Here is a 27,264-nt window from a genome sequence, read left to right on the forward strand (position 1 = left end):
AACATCCCCCTTATACATCCAAGGTTGGAGACAGAAGGGGTTGCAACTAATTGCATTTAATCATGATGTTCCTTCCTGGCCCTCATGGATGCTTTCTTAGTTGCTCTATTTCATTTTTCTCCCTTGTAAAGGATTTATTGTTTTGAAGAAAATGGGATGAATTTTTCTTTAAAGAGTTTAAATAAGAAAAAAAAAAAAGCACTTCAAGTAAAAAAGTAAGGATTGCTTTGGGAGTCTGAGGCAGGAGGATCACTTGCAGCCAAGAGTTTGAGATCAGCCTGGACAACATTACAAGAACCTGTCTCTACAATAAAAATTTAAAAATTAGCTAGGTGCAGTGACACATGCCTGCAGTCCCAGCTACTTGGGAAGTTGAGTCAGGAGGATTGTTTGAACCCAGGAGGTTAAGGCTGCAGTGAGCCCTGATTGCACAACTGTACTCAAGCCTGCGAAACAGAGTAACAGCCTGTCTTTTAATTTAAAAAAAAAAAAAAAGTAAGAACTGCTTTTCATCATAACTTCTTTTTTTTCCAGTTAGTTACCTATGAATGTTTCTGTACGATATTTTGTCCTAAAAGGACTGTCACCAACAAGCAGGTGTACCAGGATGCTATGGCCCCAGGCTGGCCTTGGCATTACTACTTCAAGCTAAATTTCAATTTAGAGAACGTGGAGGTCATTTCAGATAACCAACATCTGGATCTCCCTTTTTCTTCTACTATCACCACAAACAGCATATGTTACCACTTATTATTATTATTATTATTATTATTATTATTATTACTATTCTTTGAGACGGAATCTCGCTCTGTCTCCCAGGCTGGAGGGCAGTGGCGCGATCTCGGCTCACTGCAAGCTCCGCCTCTCAGGTTCAAGCGATTCTCCTGCCTCAGTCTCCTGAGTAGCTGGGACTACAGGCATGTGCCACCACGCTCAGCTAATTCTTTTGTATTTTTAGTTGAGACAGGGTTTCACCGTGTTAGCCAGGATGGTCTCCATCTCCTGACCTCGTAATCCGCCCGCCTCGGCCCCCCAAAGTGCTGGGATTACAGGTGTGAGCCACTGCACTCAGCCAATTAATTATTAATGTTAACATACATTTAAAAATAAACACGAAAGCCTTGACTTTTCCCATCTATGCAATTCAGATGGCAGTATCTTTCAGATAGTATTTTCAGATTAAACGTGTTCTGTGACAGTTACCCAGCATGGCGTGTAGTCCATTGCTCATACTCAATACACATTTATTTCTTTAATTCAGGCCTTATCTGTAAATCATCGACCCCTTTCTTTCCTCTAGGTAATAAGAGTTCAATGTGTATTGACTGCTTCTGAATGAGACAGTATATTAAATGCTTTTTGCTGGTAACTCATCAAATCTTCATCTCAGCCCTACGACAGAGTCATAGCAGCTCTCCCCACCTTATTGGTGAGGCATGAAGCACAAAGGAGATTGTGGTTACATAGGCTACATCCCTGGCCCACAGTTACACAGCTAGTTAGTATTAGAGTGAGAACGGGTTAGTCTCACTGCCTGGCTCCAGAGCCTCTTCTCCTAATTACTTTGTGATCTGGTCCTTCAAGGAGAATCTAAAATGCACCCAGTTTAAGATAGTTCTATAAAGCAATTTACAAAGTTAAAAACTGGCCAGACGCGGTGGCTCGTGCCTATAATCCCAGCACTTTGGGAGGCCAAGGCGGGCAGGTCACGAAGTCAGGAGTTCCAGACCAGCCTGGCCAACAAGGTGAAACCCGGTCTCTATTAGAAATACAAAAATTAGCTGGGCGTGGTGGCGGGTGCCTGTAGTCCCAGCTACTTGGGAGGCTGAGGCAGGAGAATTGTTTGAAGCCAGGAGGCGGACATTGCAGTGAGCTGAGATTGCACCATTGCACTACAGCCTGGGCGACAGGATGAGACTCCGTCTCAAAAACAAACAAATAAACAAACAAACAAAGGAAAACAAAGTTAAAAACAAAGAAATTACTGCATGGTTAGAAAAGACAGTCTGTTCCAGGAGTACTTGCCTGACTTTCTAGTTCTTATAAGTGCAGGTAATATTCTGTGGGCCATGCTAACATCAGCTCCTTTAATTGTGCAGAAGGTTCAGATTTAGCTTGTTCAGTCTCTCAATTACTGTCCTAGGTTTCTGGAGTTCCATTATTCTTTAGCTAATGCATAAAATTATTTAGCTAATTACTAAGCTAATGTGTGGGGAGAAGAAATAGCAAGATAGGAATGTCCTCTGTCAATCTGGATAAAGGATTAGGATTACTGGAAAGTGATTCAAGGTATTAAAGTTAGGCTTTTGTGACATTCATGGTTTCTAGTGCTAAATTCATCCTTATCTTCTATTGAGACGGATAATTAAATGGTGAATGTCTTCGCATGTTTTCAATTGCTGATCTCATTTACTACTGCCATTCTGCTTCAAAATATATTCCTAACTTACCCTGAAAATCCCCAGAGTTTGATGATAATGTTCCCGGACTGAACTGAGGGTCGGGCTACTATATCTCATGGCCCAATAAAGAGATGCAGATGAACTGGGGAGGAAGAGAGTTTTTATTTCTGTAACCTGTTACAGGGAGACAGCCTGGAAATTAGTGCCAGACCAACTCAAAATTACAAAGTTTTCCAGAGCTTATATGCCTTCTAAGTTATATGTCTACGCATACGTGTACATCCATCTCAAGACATAAGTGATTAACTTCTTTTAATCTGTAACTAAGCTCTGAGTCCTGAAGACCTTCCTCTGGAGCCTCAGTAAATTTACTTAATCTAAATGGGTCCAGGTGCTATGGTGATCACCCTTATCTTGTCTCCTGCTAAATCAGGGAGGTTTGGGGAGTTCCTTTAGAACCCCAGTAAACTTGTTTGTGGAGGCCTGGAGAGTTTCTTCAGACCCTCAATAAAACTTGTTAATCCTAAATGGGTCCCGTTAAGAATTCCTTTGTTTTGCCAGGAAAGGCCTAGGCAAAACTCTTGGTGGGCTTTTGTTACATTCCGGCCTTTGTATAAGGGCACCGGCTTTTTTTAGCTTTTAGTATTTAACTTAACCACTGGGTCAGTGCTGAAACAGTTGTTACGGAGGCCTGGCATTAGTGAGATTTGGCCTACCACAATAACAGAGTAGCAAAGCAGGCTCTCAAGATTCCCCAGGCCTCAGCTTCTCCAGGGATAATGAGACCTGGGAAACCCCTTCACTGTTTATCTGAGCTGAGATGAGCATTGTGTGAGAATCTACATAAACTGAAGCCCTTTCTTCCTAATGCCTATTGGATAAGCAAAGCCTGGGAACATCAGATAATTCAGGAAGACCTTAGGGTATCTCCCAATAAATGAATGACATACAGGGTTCTGCTTCATTGATTTGGCCACCTAAACACATTTCTAGGAATCATGCTTGGAAATGAAAACAAAATCAGATTAGCTTCTTTGTTGGACAGTAGGCAAATAAATCATACCAAATAAAATGGTAGTTATGTCTATCCCTCAGAAACAAATACTACTTTGAGTTAAGAAAAAAAAAAAACAGGTGTAAAAAGAAAAGAAGTCTTGGGGCCCCCAAATCACTAAGCTAAAGGGAAAAGTCTAGCTGGGAACTGCTTAGGGCCAACCGCTCTGCTCACTGACATAGACGCATATCTGACTGTCTCCTTTGGAGAGGCTAATCAGAAACTCAAAAAATGCAACTGTTCATCTCACCTATCTCTGACCTAGGAGCCTCCTCCCCACTTCAGGTCTTCCTGCTTTTTGTTTCAAGCAGTCTCTCCTTTCCAGACCAAACCAATGTACTTCTTACATACATTGACTGATGCCTCATGTCTCCCTAAAATGTGTAACACTAAGCTGTGCCCCAACCACCTTGGGCACACGTCGTCAGGACTTCCTGAGGCCGTGACACAGGTGCACCCTCAACCTTGGCAAGATAAACTTTCTAAATTAACTGAGACCTGTCTCAGATTTGTGGGGTTCACACAGGTAACAGTTCCCTATACTTTTATATTTTTGTTTAGGTTAAAAAAAAGACCTCCCTCCTTTTGATATGATTCATGCATATTTCATTCAAATAAACAAATAATTGCCCTTACAACTTTTGGCCAAAATACAAATCCTCCAGGCTTAACATTTGTTATTTCTAGAGCTATAATAATGTATCTAAGAATAACAAGGTCTCTTGATTGTCTAGTGAGGTTTATTTTATTACGCTAGGACATAGATGAATTTCTTAAAATTTTAATTGAAAACACAGAAACCTTCATACAGGAATGGTAGGGAATAAAACCCCCTCTGTTATCTCTATAGAAACATATTCTCTGAAAGTAATTGCTATTACTATTGTCACAATATTCATATAAGATGGGTTATTCATATGATCAGAAAAACGTAAGAATTTAGTGGCTCACGAAAAGGATATTGATAAGGAGAGTTTAAGAGACACTTTTTTTTTCTTTTAAACTGCAGGCATGTAATCCGGATCACCCTCATGTCTTTAAATCTTCTGTTACTAGCAATAATTTTTCTGTGTATTAATACTACAGTCTGCTTATACTGGCATTAGATGGCTAATCTTATTATTAACATATATGGCAAAGAACAGAGGAAGAGATGTGTCGCAGGGGGACTAATTATACCGAATCCTATTTATTGTCACTACTGTTTCTGAAAGAGTGTTCAGCTCACAATTATGTGCTGTTTGCAACTGATGTGGCACTTTTTAATTTGTACTAAACTCACCTCATAATCACACTGTCTTTTACAAAAATCATTCAAAATAATTTATTAAAGGATTCAGAATAGGCACTACCAAAATGGCTGAGACATCATTTACAGCAAGAGGAAAGAGAAACATAAGATTTACATTTGAGAACATTACTCATTTTCCTCTCTGGAAACAAGAGTGTAACGTATTTCTACCTCTAGGCACAGTTCCTGCCACAATTTGGTTGCTTACAAATATTTGTTAGTTAAATTAATGGGTAAACTACAGCTAGATACAATTTCAGAAATAGGCCCAGTAGTGTAGAATATCCTTCGTGGTCTTCAAGTAGAAAACAAGCACCTCATTCCTCAGAACAGTGGCCTCCCCAATTTTCACAGAAATATTGATATTAATAAACCCACTTGATTTATCTATATAGTGTGCTTGGGTGCTTTGGAAAGTAGTTTTAACTGGGAACTCTTCCCAGAAAATATTTAATGGACTTCACAGCATGTACAAACTCATCTCAAAAAGATTTGTTTCATTAATTTCAAAACATCTCACATATTGTGTTCTTCTAGTTATTGTGTTCTTCTAGTTTGATGGCAAATTGATGTGGGTAACATTGAAGAAAATTTAATGGCCTTTCCTGATAAAAGCTAATACTTTTTTTTTTTTTTGGAGATGGAGTCTCACTCCGTAGCCCAGGTTGGAGTGCAGTGGCTTGATCTTGGCTCCCTGCAACCTCCACCTCCTGTGTTCAAGCAATTCTCTTGCCCCAGCTCCCTGAGTAGCTGGGATGACAGGCATGTGCCCTCACACCGACTTAATTTTTGTATTTTTAGTAGAGATGGTGTTTCACTATGTTGGCTAGGCTGGTTTCAAACTCCTGACCTCAGGTGATCCACCTGCCTCGGCCTCCCTAAGAGCTGGGATTACAGGTGTGAGCCACCACCCCCAGTGCTAGTACATGTTTTTAAATTAATTTCCCCATTTTTCAGATGCATTTACTTTTTCATTTTTCTTTTATACAATTTCTCAAATTTGGCGTTGCTGGGACTTGGGAAAAGTCTCATACATTTGACTAATGGCAGGATGACTCGATGCCAGTCATGGTCTGAATATGTAGCTTATTACTTGACAGTTCACGTGGGAAGTGTACTAAAATTATTCAGTCCTATTGTCCCACTCCATAGCTTTATGCTTGATCTAGAAATCTGGCATCTTATCATAATAGACACTTGTGCCATGAACCCGTTTCTTATGGAAGGGAGTGAACTGTCAAGAGCCTTTAAAAGCCCTGGGCGTAATCCTGCCAAGAAAGAAGTAAATGACTCACTGTAGGGGAATCACCCTAACCTTTCCAGGTCACAGAAAACCCTCTCCTGGAGCATTAAATTGCATCCTGGTGGTTTCCAAAACTGAACAAAGGAATTCTCTCTTGCTTTCATAAATAGGTTCACAGCTATTATTTTCACAGTTTTACACCTTGGATTTCAAGAAATCTTGAGCATATAAAATGTAGAAAATTGTGTGCAGGTTTAAAAAATCACACTTTAGAGAGTTAAATCTCTCTGTGCTTGACATGATCTTAGTTAAACATAACATTTGGGAAAACTGCCACGGGAACCTCCGAATCACAACCTTTATTGTCTTTAATGCCAGGAGTTGAGCTAAATTTTTAAAGTCTACTGCAAAATTTACCTACCTTCTTTTCTTCAGAAAGGCAAACAAATGATTTTTGTAGTTTAAGGTGAGTATAAAAGGGCAAATGATAATCCCATGCAAAGTTGGACACAGAAGTCTTGAATGAAGCAATGGAGAAAATGGCAGTGGATTCTCACACTCTCCCCCTTTGGTGTTTTCTTAAGTTTTGACAATATGGATGCATTAGATGGAAGGACATTGAACAACTAATCTCTATTAATCCCCTTAGTTCATAAGGCCAGAGCAAAACTTTTGCTTATGGCCAACGAGTTATCCCAATGTCCCTTCCCAGGGTATCCGGTTTGCTGATACGGCTCTGATTTTGTACTGAACATAACACAGGCGCATCCAGGAGTCATCTATCATCTGTTCTCTCCTTCCCGTGGAAGCAGATCACTTCCTAATAGGGATGTGTCACCAAAGCCTCCACGTTACTTCCCCTAACAATCTTTCTCCTCTTAGGGAGGAAGACATCTTCCTACTTTACAATTTTGTCTCAACTTTCGATTAATCCTTTTGCTTTTCTAATTATGAATAACAAAAGCTAGAACAACATTAACTGCAGAAAGAGCAGAAAAATTAACTCCAATTTGCAGACGGAGGAGGAGGAATCCCTTTATTAAATCACTTGCTCCTAGTTAGAGGTTATAAAAATGGCAAACCTGGGAATTAAAGACAGGAGTTTATATAAAAGGCAGAAAATAGGAGTGCTTTTAATTCTCTCATCATTTAGTGACCTTTTTTCTTCTTCTTTTTTTTTTTTCTGAGAAGGAGTTTCACTCTTGTTACCCGGGGGGAGTACAATGGCGTGACCTCCCCTCACTGCAACTTGGGTTCAAGTCATTCTCCTGCCTCAGCCTCCCGAGTAGCTGGGATTACTGGCATGCGACACCATGCCCAGCTAATTTTGTATTTTTAGTAGAGACAGGGTTTTTCCATGTTGGTCAGGCTGGTCTGGAACTCCTGACCTCAGGGGACCAGCCCGCCTTGGCCTCCCAAAGTGCTGGGATTACAGATGTGAGCCACTGCACCCGGCTGAGCTTTTTTTCAAATCCGGTAGGTTTCATAAATTTTTTCCAGAGTATTTTGCTAGTTCTCAGGAATAATTTATTTTGGTTGTACAGACCACAGTCATAAATTAGTGAAGACAGCATACAGAACTGAAATTTAGCACCCAACACAACTCCATGATTCATGCTTTCAGACAAACTCTAGCATAGAATGGATAAAGAGCTAAGATCTTCTGACCTGGGAGTACAGAAAGGACAGAAAATGTTTGCACTTGTATGTCTTCGAGCTTTGTTTAGTCAAACAGTGAAACGTGTAAGCCCTTAATGATGAACAGAACTATTAGTACAACCCAGACGGCGAAGCCCACAGTGCTGCTGACATCAGAAACAAAAGATATTTTCAACTAACTCAGACCCTCGCAAAGATTTGTCAAATGGTCTGATCATCTGAAAAATGTCAACTGTGACATATTCTGGACTTTTAGAGAGATTTACAGCAATCTACTTTAATTTTGGACATATTCATACTTGGACTACGGCGGTCCTGCTTCATACATTCTCTAACTGGTTAGCCTATTCAAAGAAAAGTACATTTGCGCTTCTTTTAATTTTACCCTCTCCTTTTCCCACACCTAGTCAGTGTTATGACCTATTAGAAATTGAGTATTTTTGTTGATTTTAAAACATTTATATAAGGAAACTCAAGGTAATGATGCTTAAAATCCAAACACCACCTAGCATCTTTAAACTGGGATCCATGGTCAGCTTTCACACAATGAATAAACCCCTTACAGCTTATGTGAGACTGTGTTTGCGTGTGTGTGCGCACGTGTTTCCGGGGTGAGGATACTCTGCTGCCCATCTGTTCTTTAGGGCAAATATCAGTCATACCAGGCAGGTGAATAACTACTGGATCTTTAAATAATGTGCTATTTGTCTACAAAAACTAAATATTTATATTTTCATAATACATTTTCGTTCTCAAGGATAAAATGAACATATATATTAACATTACAATACGTATGTTTGCTGGAAGAAAGCAGAGCTTCAAACCATACGGTGCTATGGGTTTTAATGCCATCCTATGAAGACCTGTTTGCATTCTGAAGGCAGTGACTGAGCAGGGCTCCACTGTGGAGGGAATCTAGATGATGAATATGGCCTCAGTGGCACAAGACAGCTCTTAAGCTAATGCCTTTCCAACATCCTTCTTAATGTTCTATGTAACTTAATGAAAACCAGAAACCACTAGTATCTCTTGTTACATACTTCCCATTTGCATGTAGCAAGATCTGTTTGTTGAACTCGGTAAACATTCAGAAGGTAGGGAAGTAACAGCACTCAGTGGTTTTACTGAAAGAGCATGTATACCATTCAGCATAGTTTATAAGATTTTGTTCAATAAATGCTAATTCTCTCATCTGCCTTCCCATCCATTATTTGTTATTGAGTTTGCCCTTAGAAGTGCTCAAGCGAATGAGTCCCCCTTTGCTCACCAATGTATGCAGAACTCAACTAAAAATAAATGAATGGTGAACAAATAAAGATTAAATATGTAGGTATAGAACAATTATTTACTTTTCTGAAAGATGATTTTTTTTTTGCCTGGCAGTCTTTTAACTTTTAATTCCATTCTGATTAGCTTTATAAAATTTTGATTATAATCAAAACCTGCTGGTGGAATGCCTTAAACATTGCAATATTCATCTCTCCACATACCAAGAACTCAGCGAATAATTTTTAACTTATCTATTATCAGTTACATGGAGGTACAGATGTCCCATATTTGCTTTGGAGATATATGCTATATACATATATTTTAAAAGATAATTTCTTTTGCAACGAAAACAGATGAGTAGAAATAATTGGTTTGTTTCGGTGAAGGGTAATTAGCAGTATCACATAAAAGCTCAAATTTAGTAACTCAATTTCTTTTTTGCTTTAGAAAACAAAGTTACACCAATACCCACATTGATTAAAGTTTGGTTGAGTTGCAATCCACATCATATCATGGCTAAGAATTTATTTATGAGGTGGTTAAAACCTCCTCATGCCATCACCTGTTTACCTGTGGCAAAGCTCCCATTAATTCCTACCCTTGTTATCTCCAATGACTGCTGCTTTTTGTTGAACATTTATTGCTCTGCTGCTGAAATTTACCAAATAGCTTTGAGCAAAATCTCAACTTAGAGATGAAACCATGCTCTTTAATGAAGAGTCTCACACAATTCATGTTCTATCAAAGAATTCTATGAAGAAATTTTCAGAGATCTCAGCAAAATTTAACATTTGGCTGAACCATTCAAAAATGAGAAAGGAAAGAAGGGTGCCGATGCTATAGAAACTGCCAACGTTCTTTTTTGCTCAATTAAACTGAGAGCCTGAGTGTGAAGCAGCAGATACAAGCATGAAATGAATTTTAGTATGGATAAAATGGCTTCAATCGTAAGACACTGGGAAAATCAAAACAACACAACTGGCATAGATAAGTAGACAGATGTGCAGGAAAATGTTTTCTAATTCTCATTTCCCTCTAGCAAATGCAAAAGTTGTTGAAGTCAGAATAATAATCATGATACTGTCTAATGAAAGATTTATGCTAAGTATCTGTAAAAACACCAAAAATCTCAGAATTACAAAGAAGGGTTTGGCTGTGTATCCCTTATCTTTAAAACACTTCAATTCTTTTTTTTTTTAATTTTATTATTATTATTATTATTATACTTTAAGTTCTAGGGTACATGTGCATAACATGCAGGTTTGTTACATATGTATACTTGTGCCATGCTGCTGTGCTGCACCCATCAACTCGTTAGCACCCATCAACTCATCATTTACATCAGGTATAACTCCCAATGCAATCCCTCCCCCCTCCCCCCTAAAACACTTCAATTCTTACTAATTAGCGGGTGCTAAGGTTTTCCAGACCTAGGCCTACAATAGAAAGTTGATAAAAATCCCTATCCAGCCTTTGGTTTAACTGTACAGGATCACATTAAGTCTAATTTCTCTTTAACAGTCAGGACATATCATCATCTTCTGTCTATGAAGGATAAGTAGAATCCTGAGAGTTACAAGAGGAAAGGCTCAGAAAGCATTTAGTTCCTGTTTCATGAAGCTATGAATAGCTTAAGTACCAGCCCTAACAAAGCAAAAAGCAGGAAGTGCATGACTGTAGAGGGCAGGTCAAGAAATGATGAATGCTTAGCTTTAAGTATTTAATTTGGTAGCCTGGAGGCCTACAAAGGTGATGGAAGTTTACCACGTGTGCTGCAACTCCGGAGAGGCGTGTGCTGCAACTCCGGAGAGGCGTTTAATTTTTCCAGGGGGAAAAAGTGCTAACTCCTAGATTTTCCAAAGAAAGTCTTAGGAAAGTAAAAAGGTTAAGGGGTTGGTACTTAGAAGAGTCACTAACCTTCAACAGATAAGAGTTTTTTCTGAGTGCAAAGACACAGCTCTGCTCAACTTTTTTTCCCATGGGGAAAACAACTGTTTTAATAATTGTAGTATTTCAAGTATTTATTTCATTTTTTAATTTTTAATTTTGGAACAGGGTCTTGCTTTGTTGTCCAGGCTGGAGTGCAGTGGCACCATCAGAGCTCACTGCAGCCTTGACTTCCCCGGCTCACGCTCCCACGTCAGCCTCCCGAGCAGCTGCGACTACAGGTACGCACCATCATGCCTGGCTAATTAAAACAATCTTTTTTTTTTTTTTTTTTGGTAGAGATAGGGTCTTTCTATGTTGCCTAGGGTGGTCTCAAATTCCTGGGCTCAAGGGATCCTCCCACCTCAGCCTCCCAAAGTGCTGGGATTACAGCTGTGAGCCACTACATCCAGCCCAAAGTACTTATTTTAAATACATGTGCATATATACATATGACTCTATGAGTTGAATAATGCATTTTTAGGTTGACCATTCAATGTATTTGCCTATAGGTATATAATTAAATCAGAAATTTGAAACATACAGTATACTCAGACACAGGGACTCACAAAATGATACTCATTAGTAGAACAAAGAATTCTAGCTGCACAAAAACAACATCTCGTACCACTTCCACGTTTAGACTGAAAAACTGTGTAAAAGTATGATTTAAATCCGAGCTTCAAAGAGACTGAAAACAATCCACACTGTTTTGGAATCCCATGTTTGCACAATCTGAGAACATACAGGAGAATTTGGTGAGGGTTAGAGAGAGAATTATTTTAAGAGATAACATCTACAGAATCTATAGAAAGAACGCTTTTGACTTACTTATATTCAAATAACATTTACTGAATACAGCTGTCTGCATTTTCCAGGCACGGTGGTAAGTAAGAGAGAGATCTCAGAAATATTTATGTATGACTCCTATTACAAGAGGTGACCTTTTTCAGACAGCCACCAGCAAGCTCTGGATTTATGTCTTCAAGAGGAATGTATAGAAGTCCTCAAGAAGGGATTTAATTGTGCCTGTAATCCCAGTACTTTGGGAGGCTGAGGTGGGCAGATCACAAGGTCAGGAGATCGAGACCATCCTGGCTAACACGGTGAAGTCCCGTCTCTGCTAAAAAAAAATACAAAAAATTTGCCAGGCATGGTGGCGGGCACCTGTAGTCTCAGCTACTCGGGAGGCTGAGGCAGGAGAATGGTGTGAATCTGGGAGGCGGAGCTTGCAGTGAGCCAAGATCGCACCACCACACTCCACACTCCAGCCTGGGCGACAGAGCAAGACTGTCCCCACCAAAAAAGAAGGGATTTACAATTTTCTTGTGCCTGCCAAAGTGCAGACCTAAATGCCAGGTCAAGCCATACAACATTAAAACTTAAATGAACACTTAAAGATGGTAACTTAACAAAAATGGCAGGTAATGCCCCCTAGACTCCAGGCCTGTGACCACCCAGCCACATTTTATTACAAAGGAAAGATATAAAGGTGAGTCCTGGTGGCTCATGCCTGTAATATCAGCACTTTAAAAAGCCGAGGTGAAAGGATCAGTTGAGGTCAGAAGTTCAAGACTAGCCTGGGTAACACAAAGAGATCTTGTCTTTACAAAAAAATTTTAAAAATTAGCCACACATGGTGGAACGTCTGTAGACCCAACACTCAGGAGGCTGAGGCAAAAGGATTGCTTGAGCCCAGGAAGTTGGGGCTACAGTGAGCTATGACTGGGACACTGCATGCCAGTCTGGGTAAAAGAGCAAGACGCTGAAAGGAAAGAAAGGAAAGGAAAGGGAAGGGAAGGAAGGCGACAGGAGGGGAGGGGAGGAGAGGGAAGGGGAGGGGAGGGGAGGGGAGGAAAGAAGAGAGAAAGAGAGGGAGAGAGACAGATGGAAAGAGAGAGAAAGAAAGAGAGAGAGAGAGAGGGAGAGAAAGAGGAAGGAAGGAAGGAAGGGAGGAAGGGAGGGAGGGAGGGAGGGAAGAATTCCGACGTAAGAATTTAACAGGAATCGTTAGATGAATCAACAACAGTGATCTGATTTTTGACAGTAAAATATTTCTTCCTAATCCAGTTTTCAATTTTTATTTCAAATGAACATGTTGTCTAATTCCATATGAAGTGATGCGGAGGCCCACAACAAGCATGATTACAAGCACTCTAAAATTATCCCCTTTGATAAAAGATGACACTTTGGCAAACGTTCTTGCCACTGCCTTTCCTGTGATGGCTGAGGAGACTAAACTGAGAATTTAAATGTACATTTGTTAAAGCCTCCATTCAGTCCTCATCTTATTTTTAGTCCCATCAATGTCCATTTAGCAAAGATCTGACTTCGGAGATTGGACTTTCAGCTGGAACGCTTCACAAGTGTCTGCTATGAAGATTCTGGTCTCAGCACCCACCACCCCCTCCTGCTCTGGCAAATGATCACACAGCTCCTCTCCTGAAAGCGTGTTCTCCAAAAAAGAGAAGAACCAAGGAGCTTTTGTTCTGCACAGACATAAAAAACTTCCTGACAAGTGCCTTGCTAAGATGAAAATGAAAACGCTAATATGAATATTCTTTTTCAAAAGCTCTTTGTTCAGAGAGGAAGCTTGTTCTAGTGAGAAGGCACCGTGGTGACTCGCGGCTCTACCCTGCCCCTTCCTAGCAGTGTCACCCTGAGCCAGCCACTCCATCTCCCAAGGTTGCAGTGATATCATCGGTAGAGCAGGGTCAACAGTATCTTACTTCTTGGAAGAATGCCACGAGCTCTTTAATGGCTCCTCATGGCTTTCTGTGCACTGTCACTTTATCCATAGAAAAATCAAAATGGTGAGGAAGATCGGTGCAAATGGGTGACCTTTTGGTTAAGCTGCATAAAATGCACAAACAATTCCAGCCAAGATTGAGTGAGAAGAACTGGATTTACCCTCCCGCCTGAACAACCAACAAATGGCCAATATATTCATATATAAACAATGTTTCTTTCTCCACGCTCCCCCTCAACCGCCCAGATGGAGTCTGCTCTGTCGCCACACTGGAGTGCAGAATAAATGGACAATATATTCATACATAAACAATGTTTCTTCTTTTTTTTTGAGATGGAGTCTGCTCTGTTGCCCAGGCTGCAGTGCAGTGGCACAATCTCAGCTCACTGCAACCTCTACCTCCCAGGTTCAAGCAATTATCCTGCCTCAGCCTCCTGAGTAGCTGGGACTACAGGCGTGCGCCACCACGCCCGGCTAGCTTTTTGTATTTTTAGTAGAGACAGGGTTTCACCATGTTGGCCAGGATGGTCGTGATCTCTTGATCTCGTGATCTGCCCACCTTGGCCTCCCAAAGTGCTGGGATTACAGGCGTAAGCCACCGCACCTGGCATAAATAACGTTTCTGCAAGATACTAGACATCAAGTGAAGGACACTGATTCCTGAAAAGGGGAAACAAATGAGGACTTACAGCTGCCAAACTCATGGCCCTGAATTTCCAGGTCATGACTTCAGGTGGGGAAACCCACACAGAGCCTAGAGGACTCACAGAGTGGAGGACATGAAGTGTATGGAGAGACCAAGGTCATAGGACAGGCTGGTGAGGAGAGAGTTGCTCCAAAAGAGAATCCAGAGATGTGCAGAGTGATCCTTGAGAACACAGCTGAGTAATGATGGGTACATGAATGTGAAAGAAACTGAGGCCAGGGGGAAAATCACCTAGCATTAACAGTGCTTGGTGTTCACACAGGGACAGGAATAATGCCTCTTTCCACTAGTCAGATGAGAAAACTTAACATTCACGGTAGATGACTGAGAAGGGTCTTGCCTCACTAGTAAGGAATAACTAGTTCTAGGCTGACAACTGCTCCGATTCCACCTAACAAATCTAAAAATGCAAAGCTCAAAAGGATCAAACTGTTTCCAAGTAACTCAGCTACATGACAGAAAAAAGCTCAAGAATATTACAAAAACACCTAGCATTCAACAAGCTTAATTTCAGGGTCTGACATTTAATAAAAAATTATGAAGCATGAAATGATACAGGGAAATGCCACATGCAATCATAAGCAATCAAAATTGATTCAAAGTTGACAGAGGTGTTAGAATTAGCAAACATGGATATTTAAACAGTTTTCATGTAATAACTGTATTCCATAAGTTCAAAAGTTAAGTAAAGATATAGACAGTATATAAAAGTTAAGTAAAAATATAGACAATATTAAGGGGGTTGAGTGGAGCCTAGGTCAAATTTCTATATATAACAACTACAGTATGTGAAGTGATAAGATGAAAAATGGCCAGATGGAATTAAGGACAGATTGAACTATACCATGGCATATCAAAATTAAATTGTTAAAAACCAGTGAAATAGAGAAAACTGTAAAAACAGAGGAAAAAAAAAGGCATGTTATTTATAGAGAAATAAAGATAAAGATATCAACACAAATAAGACAGCAGAGTATCATCTTCCAAGCATTTTATACCCAGCAAAAATATCTTTCAAAAACCAAAGGTATAAAAAAGACATTTTCCGTCAAAGCCAAGCAAAAGATTCCATCACCAATTACATGCACTCAAACTTTTTTTTTTTTTTTTTTTTTTAAGAGACAGGAATGCCCTTTGTCACCAAGGTTGGAGTGCACTCAGGCAATCATAGCTTAATGCAGTCTTGAACCCCTGAGTTCAAGGGATCTTCCTATCTCAACCTCCTGAGTTAGTGGGATTGCAAGCACAAGCCACCAAGCTCAGTGTAAGACATTTGAAAGGAAATCTTTCAGGCAGAAGGAAAATGATACCAGTTGGATCTGCACAAAGAATTTAGAGCATCCAAAATGGTGACTTCATAGGTAAACATATGTTTTTTTTTTTTTTTAATTTATAACTCATTAAAAGATAACTGACTGTCTAAAGAAAAACATCAACAATGTAGTAAGGAAAAAGTACGACAACAACCGCTTACAGAATAAGAGAGGGGAAATGGAAGTACTTTTTGTAAGGTTCTTATACTATCTGAGAAGTGGTATAATATCTCTTGAACTGACATAATATCATCGTGACAAGTTTAGAATGTTTTCTATAAGCCTAAAGCAACCAGTAAAATAACAAACTAGTTATAACTTACAAACCAACAAAAGAGATAAACCAGTAAAATAACAGTTGTAACTTGTAAACCAATAAAAGGGATAAAATAGAATCATAAAAAATTTCCAATTAATTAAAAAAAAAAAAAAAGAGGAAAAAGGAAGAACAAAGAACAGACTGGACAAATAGAAAACAAATAGCAAGATGACAGATTCCGTCACACCATTTCCATAAACTCACTCAGTGTACACGGTCTTCTCAATCCAAAGGAAAACATAAGACCCAATTATATGCTGCCTAAAAAAAATACACTCCAAATATAAAGACAAATAAGTTCAATAAGAGTGCAAGGATGGAAAAATGCCCCACATTAATATTAATCAAAAGAAAGCTGGAATAGCTTTATTTATTTATTTATTTTTTTTTGAGGCGGAGTCTCGCTCTGTCGCCCAGGCTGGAGTGCAGTGGCCGGATCTCAGCTCGCTGCAAGCTCCGCCTCCCGGCTTCACGCCATTCTCCTGCCTCAGCCTCCCGAGTAGCTGGGACTACAGGCGTCCGCCACCTTGCCCGGCTAGTTTTTTGTATTTTTTAGTAGAGACGGGGTTTCACCATGTTAACCAGGATGGTCTCGATCTCCTGACCTCGTGATCCGCCCGTCTCGGCCTCCCAAAGTGCTGGGATTACAGGCTTCAGCCACCACACCCGGCCAGCTTTATTACTATTAAAGTAGATTTCGGAGCAAAGCATTACAAAGGATAAAAAGATCACTTCATAAGAAGAGGCTCAAAGAGGGCCTAATAGCCCGGAATGTTTACACACCTAAAAACACAGCCTCAAAGTACACAATGTAAAAACTGATAGCACTGTTTAGAAAAATGGACCACTGCACAATCACAGGTATAGCTTTCCATATCCCTCGATCAATGACAGACAGAAAGAACAAGTGGCCGGGCATGGTGGTTCACGCCTGCAATCCCAGTACTCTGGGAGGCCGAGGCGGGTGGATCACCTGAGGTCAGGAGTTCGAGACCAGCCTGGCCAACATGAAGAAACCCCGTCTCTACTAAAAATACAAAAATTAGCTGGGCGTGGTGGCACACCTGTAATCCTAGGTACTTGGGAGGCTATGGCAGGAGGATTGCTTGAACCCAGGAGACAGAGGTTGCAGTGAGCAGAGATCACACCACTGCACTCCAGCCTGGGCGACAGGGTGAGACTCTGTCTCATAAAAGAAAAGAAAGAAAGGAAAAAAAAAACAAGTGGACATAAACCAAACACTCATGCGCAGAATGTTCCTTCCATTCCAAGTAAGCTCTCCCACAGAATGCCGGTGAAGACATCTCCGCCTGCAGCACTCAACAAGCCTTTTCGGACAATGATCACTGAAAACCACCACTAAGTCTCATCGTTGCTAATTTCATGACTGACAAACACTTCCCCACAGAGAATATGGCCACTGCTCTGAGACGGACATTTGAATTCTAATTCCTTCTGGTCCACTAAAAATTCTTACAACTCAGCCAAATCTCAACTTTCCTTGACCTTAGTTATATTATTATACTTACACGATGAGGGGGCTGGGCAAGGTTACTTCTAAAATCCTTTGCTATGGTCTGAATGTTTGTGTCTCTCCCACCCCCGATTCATATGCTGCAAACTAAGCCACAATGTGATGCTTTTTGAGGGTGAAACCTTTGGGAAACCATTAGGCATGAGGGCAGAGCCTTCAAGATTGACATCGTACCCTCATAAACGGCCCCTGAGAGCTCCCTTGCCCATTCCACCATATGAGGATACAGCAAAATACAAACAAAAACGAAAATAAAAGATTAAAAAAACAATTTAAGTTCTATGAACCAGGAAGCCAGCTTTCACCAGACAATCAAGTCTGCTGATGTCTTGATCTTGGACTTCTCAGCCTCTGCAACTGTGAAAAATAAACTTCTGTTGCTGATAAGGTACCCAGTCTATGGTATTCTGTTATAGCAGTCTGAAGGGATTGGAAGACATCCTTCCAGCTTTCATGTTCGAACCTGAACTATGCCATCAATTGTCACCACCTCAGGAATATTAAATCAAGCCAGGGCTTGCACTGTGAGTCCCTGGGAACACTGTCTGGCTGCTCTGGAGAAGTGTGAGTGTCCACTGTGCAGAGACGGCCCTGTGGAGGCAGCTGCCCTGTGACCCTTTGACTTTCAAGATGGAATGGACAAGGGTTGAACCTGTGAGTAACAGTGCTCAACGCATTTCTCCTCATTCTTTTTGTATGGCTTCCAGTTCCCAGTCCCCACCCTTACTGTCTGTGCTGTGACCTGAAGTGGGAACTCGACCGCAGGGAGACCTACCCGAGGAGGAACGGCCTGCAGAGCAGTGATGTAGTTCTCCAGGGCCAGGCGGCGGCGGTCATTGAGCATGGCTTCCACTCTGGCCATGTGTGTCTCCACCAGCTGCTGTCTCTCGTTGGCTGCTTCCTGTTCCAAAGATTCCACTTTCTCCTGGAAATGCTGCCATCATAAACACATATGTCCATGGGGACTGAACAAGTAGGATGAAGCAGCAATTTCAAGTCTTCTAAAAAAGACATCCTATTCCATTTTCTTCTAGTGCTAAAAAGTATCCTAAAGACTGCATAGTCATTCCACATTTTGACTAACTCTGCATGTTTTATAGGTTACGTCACTTTTCTGCACTCTCCAATCCACATCAAACCTACTTTTTCATTGAAAATCAGTATTTCATAGGCTCTCTGAAGACTGATTTGACTAATAATAACATTGGATGCACTCTTGAAACTCTTACATTAAAAAAAATTCCTCTCTTACTAAAAGTACCTCAAGTAATTGATCATAATAAACTCTTGGTTTACTTAAGGTAATTTTGAGACTGGTTTAAGTCAAAAATTCAAATTCTCATAATTTTTGTAGGAGGGAGAAGCAGCAGAAGATTGTGGTGACTGAAAAGATGTATTGTTAATAAAAAGTAGATTGCAAGTTACAATGTGAGTTTTATGGCAATGAATTATAACTTGAAATAATTGGGAGCAGATATAAGGCAGGATTTAAGCAACTCAATTACTAGACAATGATTAAGAACAGTTCAAGTTCATGGGACTATGAACAATCACGCCTGAGGTGCTGGCAGATGCAGGTAAACCTGCAGACACTCATTAAACAGACTGCTGGCATGTGATGTTTGGTAGGAAATGGGTTCAGATTTTACCTGGATAACTGCCTTCTTATCAGCTTTAGGCAAGTTCTTTGCCTGACGTTCTGCCTCTTCCCATTCTCTCATGACCTATAAATTAAGAAAACATTTGAGTTTAAAATCATCAGTTCATTCTTTGAATACAGACTTAATAGGATGGATGATTATGTCTTTCTTCTATTTTTGTCATTTTAGATATTTAAAAAATGTATTACATACCCATTCCTATCTGAATAATATGTGACCTCCCACTAGGATATATACATAATTAATCACAGCAGTGTATTAAACATAAATGTTCACATTTACTGCAGGAATATAGCCTTTTGAGTCAAGGTTGGTCTTTTTTTCCCTAGAACTGAGTGACAGTCATTTTATTTGATGTGAACAAACATCAACTATTCATAGAAGGCATACACTAACTGAACAAGGTCTTCCAATATTTAACTGAAACATGTAAGTTTTACTCTCTTATGAAAGCGACTGAAACCATTTTAAACTATACATTTTGACTTTAAAAGAAAATATGACATTTTGTGTGTGTGTGTGTGTGTGTGTGTGTGTATGTGTGTGTGTGATGAATACAATGCCAAAGAGAAGTATATAATGGGGGAGAAAAAGAAGACTTCTGCTGTCTGATATCCTAAGACCTATCCCTCTTTAAAGAACTGATGGGGAATTAAGGCCCTTTAAGCTTGCCGACCTAAGTCATGAACAGCAAGGATTACTCTAAGTCCTTCCAAAAACTCCAAGAAAACATATAATATTCTGAATGCAGAAAAAATGTATTTTTTAACAAATAGCACTAATTTAGTAACCAATTGCTATGGTTTGAATGTATCCCCTAAAAAGCATGTGTTGGAAACTTAATCCCCAATGCAACAATGTTGAGAGGTGATTCAGTCTCTGTCCTCATGAGTAAATTAGTTTCATTATGGGGAGAGTAGGTTTGTTATTGTGAGAAGTGGGTTGTTATAAAACTGAGTTTTGCCCTCCTCTCGCCCTTCTTCCTTCCACCATAAATGATATAGCATGAAGGTCCTCAACAGATGCCAGCACCATGCTCTTGGACTTCCCCACTTGCAGAACTGAAAGCCGAATTTTAAACTTCTTTTTCTTTACAGATTATCCAAGCTGGGGTATTCTATTACAGCAACACAAACTGACTAAGATATCAGGTGAATGTGTTTTGTAGGAAATCAATGCTTCCTGCATGGATTTCCCTGAATGAAGTGCACTCATTAACCTGATAAAAAAAGTAAAAGACTGTACCTCTGTATGTTGTTCAAGAAAAATATTAACTTCCTACCACCTAGAGCTGCCTTTTCAAGTGTATGACAAGTGGAATTTGTTTAAAGTGCAACTCATAACTGAGCTAGGTAAAATGAAGAAAGAAAGATCACGGAAAAAAAATATTGGCTTGGTGCCAGATGTGTACTTGCATACTCTGTGTACTCCCAAAGTATGAGGAAACTTGATTACTGTATTATAAGAGCCTGTTATTTGTAGGTATTTAGCCCTAAGGAATAGACTCTTCTGACATACTTCAAGACAGGAAAGAAAAAGAGGCTTGGAATAAATAACTACAGATAGAAGACTTCTATGAGACAATACCACATCAAATCACCATGTGGGTTCCTAATTACAGATTTTATTGTCTATTGATATTAATTCTTTGTATATGATAGGCAATTAGCTTCTTCTTGTTGTTTTAGTAAAACTATGGAGAAAACAAGATGGAATAAATATTCCATTATACTTAAAAAGCATATAAAAAATAATCTCAAGGTTCACAGCAAAATTGGGACAAATGCCCTGCTGCAATGAACAAGAATAGAACATGGAAGAAAAGAAACATACTGTCCCATCTACTTTGGTGCTTCTACCAAGTTAATAAAGGGAACCTGTGGGCAAGGGGGACATGGAAGACCATCTTTGCTTTATAGATGAGATAAGCCTTGCAATATAAATAATTCAATTTCCTGCTTTGGGAATGTTCACAGTGGTGGTACTCTACCAACAATTCTTCAAGCAAGGATCTCAAAATTAGTTTGAGATAGAAGTTCAATGCTCTACTGCAATGTGAAAACTGATTTCCCATATTACATTTACATTTTTTCCATTTTTACCTTGTACACTCAGAACCTGGACTTTAAGCTTTAAGCTGGAGGAATCCATGAAATAATTAAAGAGATTTATTTAGCTAATGAGTTGCAAATAAGCGTTACTATAAAAATTAACTCAAATTTTGATTTTCAGAACAATTTAAAAATATCCTATACCCCCACAAATAAATAAATCACCTGCACCATCCCACTAAGACTCTACTGCAAATGAATACTCACTATATGTAGGCTGAGCATCTCCCTATCAACAGTGAATTTCACTGTGGAACTGATAACAAATAGCATTACTGCTGACCCTGTGTTAAGTGCTTTACAACATCTATCTAATTTAATTGATTCCTCACAACAGCTTGTGACTAGCCAGGGCAGTCCTATTTTATGAACCAGGTTAAGGTACCAGCTCAAGACTACGCAGGTAAAAAAGGGAGAGGAAAGAATATAAACCAAGATCTATGTGGTTCTAAAGATCATGTTTTTGTACCCTATGGTACCCAATTTTCCATTATAAAATAAAAAATTCACTAGGTGAGCTAAGTTTATTTACATTTAGTGACAGGAGAAAGGGACGCTCTTAAAATGTTGCTGCTTATCTTAAAAATAAAAACCTAGGCTGGGCACAGTGGCTCATGCCTGTAATCCCAGCATTTTGGGAGGCCAAGGTGGGCGAATCACAAGGTCAGGAGATCGAGACCATCCTGGCCAACAATGGTGAAACCATGTCTCTACTAAAAATACAAAAATTAGCTGGGTATGGTGGCATGTGCCTGTAATCCCAGCTACTGGGGAGGCTGAGGCAGGAGAATCGCTCGAACCAGGGAGTTGGAGGTTGCAGTGAGTCTAGATTGTACCACTGCACTCCAGCCCGGCGACAGAGCAAGACTCCATTAAGGAAAGAAGGGAGGGAGGGAAGAAGGAAGAAGGAAGAAGGAAGGAAGGAAGGAAGGAAGGAAGGAAGGAAGGAAGGAAGGAAGGAAGGAAGGAAGGAAGGAAGGAAGGAAGGAAGGAAGGAAGAGTTGGGTCAGCTTTTAATTTGAAGGACTTCATTTTAAGCATATACTAAAAGTAGTAAGTTTATAAGTAATAAAAGTGCTCACACATGGTTCAGTTGCTGATTTCTATTGACTAGATGCTAGTCACGACATAGAGCAACAAAAATCTACAGGTTTAGAGTTATATGAAATATGAAATATTTCATATAAAATATGAAAAACTGAAATTTGAAAAATATGAAAATATGAAAAATTCCAAAATCCTCTGTATTTATAAGAAAACATATAACAAAAACTACAATAAAACTTACTTAAAAAACTGCACAATTTTTAAAATTTAAAATTCTCAGGACCTGGCCCTTGCAGTGCCTCTATAGATTCTTACAAAGCAATTTTCCACTGCAGGCACAAAGGTATCAATTTCATTTGGATTGATGGATCTTCAAAGATTTGGCTGTTCCATGCAGAGAAAATGACTACTACCTAGTAGAGATTTAAGAGGCAGGCAAGTTTGAAGTCGAAAAGTCCCTAGATTTCAGCACCACAGATTATCAGATACATACTAATTTCAGGTGTCTCATATGCCTGTGACCACTGGAATCTAGTAGACAACATTCTCTGCTCTGGGATAACATCTCTTAGGTTATATCAGATATATCTGATGACTAAAAGATGAACAAAATCTATCAAAACTCATATGAACTAAGTCACAAGTTAAATAGATGTGCTAAAAGAAAAGCTGAATTATTATTTTATCAAAGACCTGTCATATCTAAAACTAATAGAGAATTTGAAATACATTTTCTTAATAAGATCAAAAATGACCAAGTTATACTAGGATAAATAAACCAGGATTAAAAAACCACAAAATTTTAAAAAAATGACTAAGTGAGTCCAAGATAAATGCAAGGTTAGTAAGACTTACATGAACTTAGAGGTACTAAAAGGAGTTTACAATCCAGCTGGAAAGATAACGCAGGTGTGTCGAAAAATCACTAATAAAACCGGAGAGCAAATATTTAGAATTCAATGAAAGGTAAGGGCAATGACTGTCTGTCTCATTCTGAGTATGAAGTGGGGTGTAAGGAATGGGTGAGATGTGCCAATGTGAAGAAGGGTGGGGGGGCATTTCCAGGAGAAGTCAATGCCGAGGACAAAGGGAAGTCCAAGATGATATGAGCAGATGGTGAGCAGAGTGGCGTGATCAGAACAGCAGTTTAACGCTGTACAGAAGGCAAGGGTAGCAGTTGAGAAGGAAGAGGTGGTAGGAAGACCAGAGTCAGGGTACAGCGGTAGGCGCTGAAAATGACAAGCTGAGCATTCGGTGTTTATTTTTGTCATTGTTCTTTTTTTTAAGACTTCATGTGCCCAGAAGTGGATTTGTGAGGGCACAGGAAGCCTCTGAAAGCTTCATAAAGAAGGGAGATAGGAGGACATTTCAGTGGCAATAAGTATGATTCATAGTCCTCCAATGCTTTCGGGACAGTGCCTATGTCTTTCCTAATGAAAAATCTGGTTTTTTTGGCATCAGCTGAAAACTCACTAATTCCCTGTGGTTAGCTTTCTAGTTCAATTCGCTGCTAGGTTTTCATCACGGGCAACCACTAGAACTGCACATTATAGTCCAGAGCCAAAAGTATAGTGATTATAAGGCGTTTTCCCTCTTTATGTTATTATACCAAAGTAGATCCAAGTATTGTTACTCATCTGAAGGCAAAACAAACCAACAAAAAAACAAAACAAACCAAAAAACAGTATCTGTGTTGTACCTTTCTAGATACATTATTAGTTATATGTTTTCAAGTGTAGGTTTTCTTATTATTCAGGTGAGGCCAAGAGATCAGGAGATGATTATCATGGAAAAGACAGTTTGTTACTCACAGCTCCCAAGAAGCCGGTATATGCCACTACAAGCAGGCTCATACGGGAAGCATCAGGGTTGGTCAGGAGGGGAACACATGAACAAGAGCTCTCCGTGGTTTTCATGGAAAGAATGCGCGAAGCAGGGTAGGCACGTTTAGGACTGACTAGTTCAAATAATGGTGATGGGGCATGAGGTTGTCCCTAGTGGCCTGGTACCTGGCCCTGGGGTGATTACAGCAGATGTATAGTGGCCCAGAGTATAAGAGGTAAGTAAAGAATATGGTTGGGAGTTAGGAGTGTTTGACTGATTGGTTTGCATGTGCAAGACATGCTCAGAGGCCATTCATTTGGCCCTGGCAGGGAGGAATCTTCTGGGGTCAACAGGGACCCAGATCAGAAATTACAGGAAAGCAAGATTAATTGTCTACTAAAGACTGACTATGGTCTTAGAAAATATGCAGCAGTCTCATTCATAAATTGCATTTAATGTCTCTCAACAGACTTTTTAAGTATCTAAGTATGACAAAAATTTCTCCTATCTTCTGATATTTGCCACAGAATATTAACACTAAAAATGAATGGCTTACTTTAACCTGAGATCTTTATTCATTCACTTATATGTCCTACTTTTTTTTTTTTTTTTTTCCCCCCACATTCACTCCTAGGTTTGTAGACTACAAATCGAAAAAGTGACTGGAAAATAATATGCCCATATTTGTTGATTGAATGAATGAATGAATGAATGAGGAATCTGAGCAAGGGCTAAAATTCTCTGTATTATCAAACTCCAATACAACATCCAGTGCCTGGTAGTAGACATAGCTTAAATTGTAGTTGATAGTATAGATAGTATATATGGATTAGCCATGTTTTAGACACAAGTTATTTTTCAATTTGCTTAATTAAGGATCTGCTAAAAAAAAAAAAATACCAAACCAAACCAAACCACGTTGTTTTTTTTTTTCTTCCAGCAAAGTATAGTGAAAGCAGTACCGTACTACGAGCAAGAAAGGCCTGGATTCTAAATGTTGTCTCTGGCTCACTGATTTTGCTTTGTGCTAAAATGGGAAGCCACTCTTTGAACCTCTATTCCGTTATGTATCACTTAGGAGACTAGATGAAATAATCACTATGGTTCAGCTCAGTTTTAAGTCTCTATGATTCTGTAGACTGTAAACAATGGTAGGTTCACAATTATAACAGTCTGGGATTTAATACAGAAACTCATCTTTACTAAAGAGAAAAATGCTCTTAGATGGATTTTAATTTACAATATGTTGATTACAGGTACTACATATATACAGAATAATAATGCCAAGTACCTTTCTTCACCAGAGAGAATGTTACGGACATCATTTAATTTGTGCTTACAAAATCCAACTATACTTGGATCCTTCTTAGGCAGCATGTTCATGGAGGATGCAAAAAACTCACAAACTGTGCCCACACGGTAAACATTTAAAATTAGAATTCTGCATCTTTAAAGATCTTGATAAAGCCAGCAGGCCCGTGGGGGAGACTGAGGTTTCCTGATATCATAGGGCTGAATGATGGAAGTGCCAGACTTACCTGGGACATTCTCTCTCGGTGCTTGGCCTCAAGTCTCTCTTTGGCTTTCTGGAAATGGGCGTGTTCATTCTCATCCCCAGGTGTCTCAAGGTACTTGTCAACGGCATCAGGGGTACTGGCTGCTGTTGTAGGAACTATAAAGTAGAAGAGAAGGAGGTTTGAGGAAAAAAACAAACAAACAAAAAAACACCAACAACAGAATATCCACTCGTTTAAAAGAAAGCCATATTTTCAGTTATTTCTCGGAACAGAGAATTTAGTAAAGCAGCGCATACAAGACGTTAATGCTGTTTAAGAGAACGCCATGAGACACTGTGCAGCACAGTAAGGATGTGTTTCATCATTCCCAAGTACAGAATGAAGGAAAAATCTTTAAAATGGTCCACTTTGCAATATAGTATCAGAGTTCTTTACGAAACAAGCATGCAAAGAGCAAAAACAGTTGGTGCTGGATAGACATGTTTTTCCAAATCCCCATGCTTTCCTGAATTCATATTTTGCAATTTTGAAAGTAAATGATGATATCATCAATATCATACATTCAGACTCCTGCAGAAACCAAAGATAACTATAATTAGCCTGTTGTAGAATAACTGCACCCCAGAGAAAAGTAAATTGTATGATGTATTTTAGATAACTACAAAGACAACCTTCATGAGACAGTATGTGAAACTCCACAAAAAAAATCAATAAACACATTTTTGAATCACAAAAGGACCTTTCTGCCTTCACAAATTTGACACTAGTCAATGAATTCATTATGCCAGTTGTCAAAAAGTGATTTCTATTTTGAATTCAACCAATACTGCTAAGCAATATTTGAATTGCAACATACACTGCTATATTATGTGAAAACATAAATACCTATAAAATTCAAGAGTACACTATAAAACAAAAATGTCTTAACTCATGAGCCAAGTGAATTATAATACCTATAGAAGCAATTTTCCAAAAGATTAGTAATGACTAGTGAGAATTCAGAGTATTTATGAGCTTAAAAGAAAAAAGGATTTTGACTTAAGAAGAAGCATATTTAACATAAAAAATGAAATGAGATGTTTTCACTATCTTTTTAGGTCAAATCCATTGTTTCATTCAAAAGGTTATTCAAATATCACGAATGTTCCAAGTATTCCTATCAAATTATTAATACTTGTGTATTACATTTGGGATATAATACCTCAAAGGGGACTTGAATGAGAAGAATTTATAGCTAAGTCAGTTTGAAACTAAACTTGAAGTTAAATACGTTTTCTACATCCTTCAAGAAAATGTCTGGAATCTTAATCCAAAGTCTTCAAAGATATTAACTAAAACCAGAAGGCTGTTCAATAATTAAACAGTATCTTTCATTTTAAAGAGCAACATTCGTTTTGATTTTTTCCCTCCACTTCAATTCTGATTAATAATCATTTTTCAAAAAATATAAGCAGTAGAGTGTCTATCCAGATGTTGCTTTCAAACGGAAGGAAGGAGGCAGAGCATATTCCTGGTGCCTTTATACAGCTGCCCCTATCTTCTCTGTAGCAAATGAGGGAGTGGTGTTCCTTCTCACATTGGCAGCAACAGGGAGAAGGAAGGAAGGAAAGAGCCATGTGGGGGCTTTGCAATTAAGCAC

General features: G+C 39.2%; 1 protein-coding gene across 6 annotated transcripts in view; it reads right to left on the reverse strand.

Moving 5' to 3' along the window:
* The window catches only part of APP (amyloid beta precursor protein), a 285,398-nt gene that overhangs the window by 69,721 nt on the left and 188,413 nt on the right, over positions 1–27,264 (reverse strand). For all 6 annotated transcript variants that reach the window (XM_017956499.2, XM_017956498.2, XM_009202408.3 and 3 more), the window contains 3 exons: positions 25,647–25,780; positions 19,115–19,189; positions 18,241–18,399 (listed from right to left, as the gene is read on the reverse strand). In XM_017956499.2, coding sequence (XP_017811988.1) covers positions 18,241–18,399; positions 19,115–19,189; positions 25,647–25,780 — 368 coding nt within the window. The remainder of the gene's footprint in view (positions 1–18,240; positions 18,400–19,114; positions 19,190–25,646; positions 25,781–27,264) is intronic.

This window comes from Papio anubis, chromosome 4, assembly GCF_008728515.1.
Source record: "Papio anubis isolate 15944 chromosome 4, Panubis1.0, whole genome shotgun sequence".
Taxonomy (NCBI): Eukaryota; Metazoa; Chordata; class Mammalia; order Primates; family Cercopithecidae; genus Papio; species Papio anubis.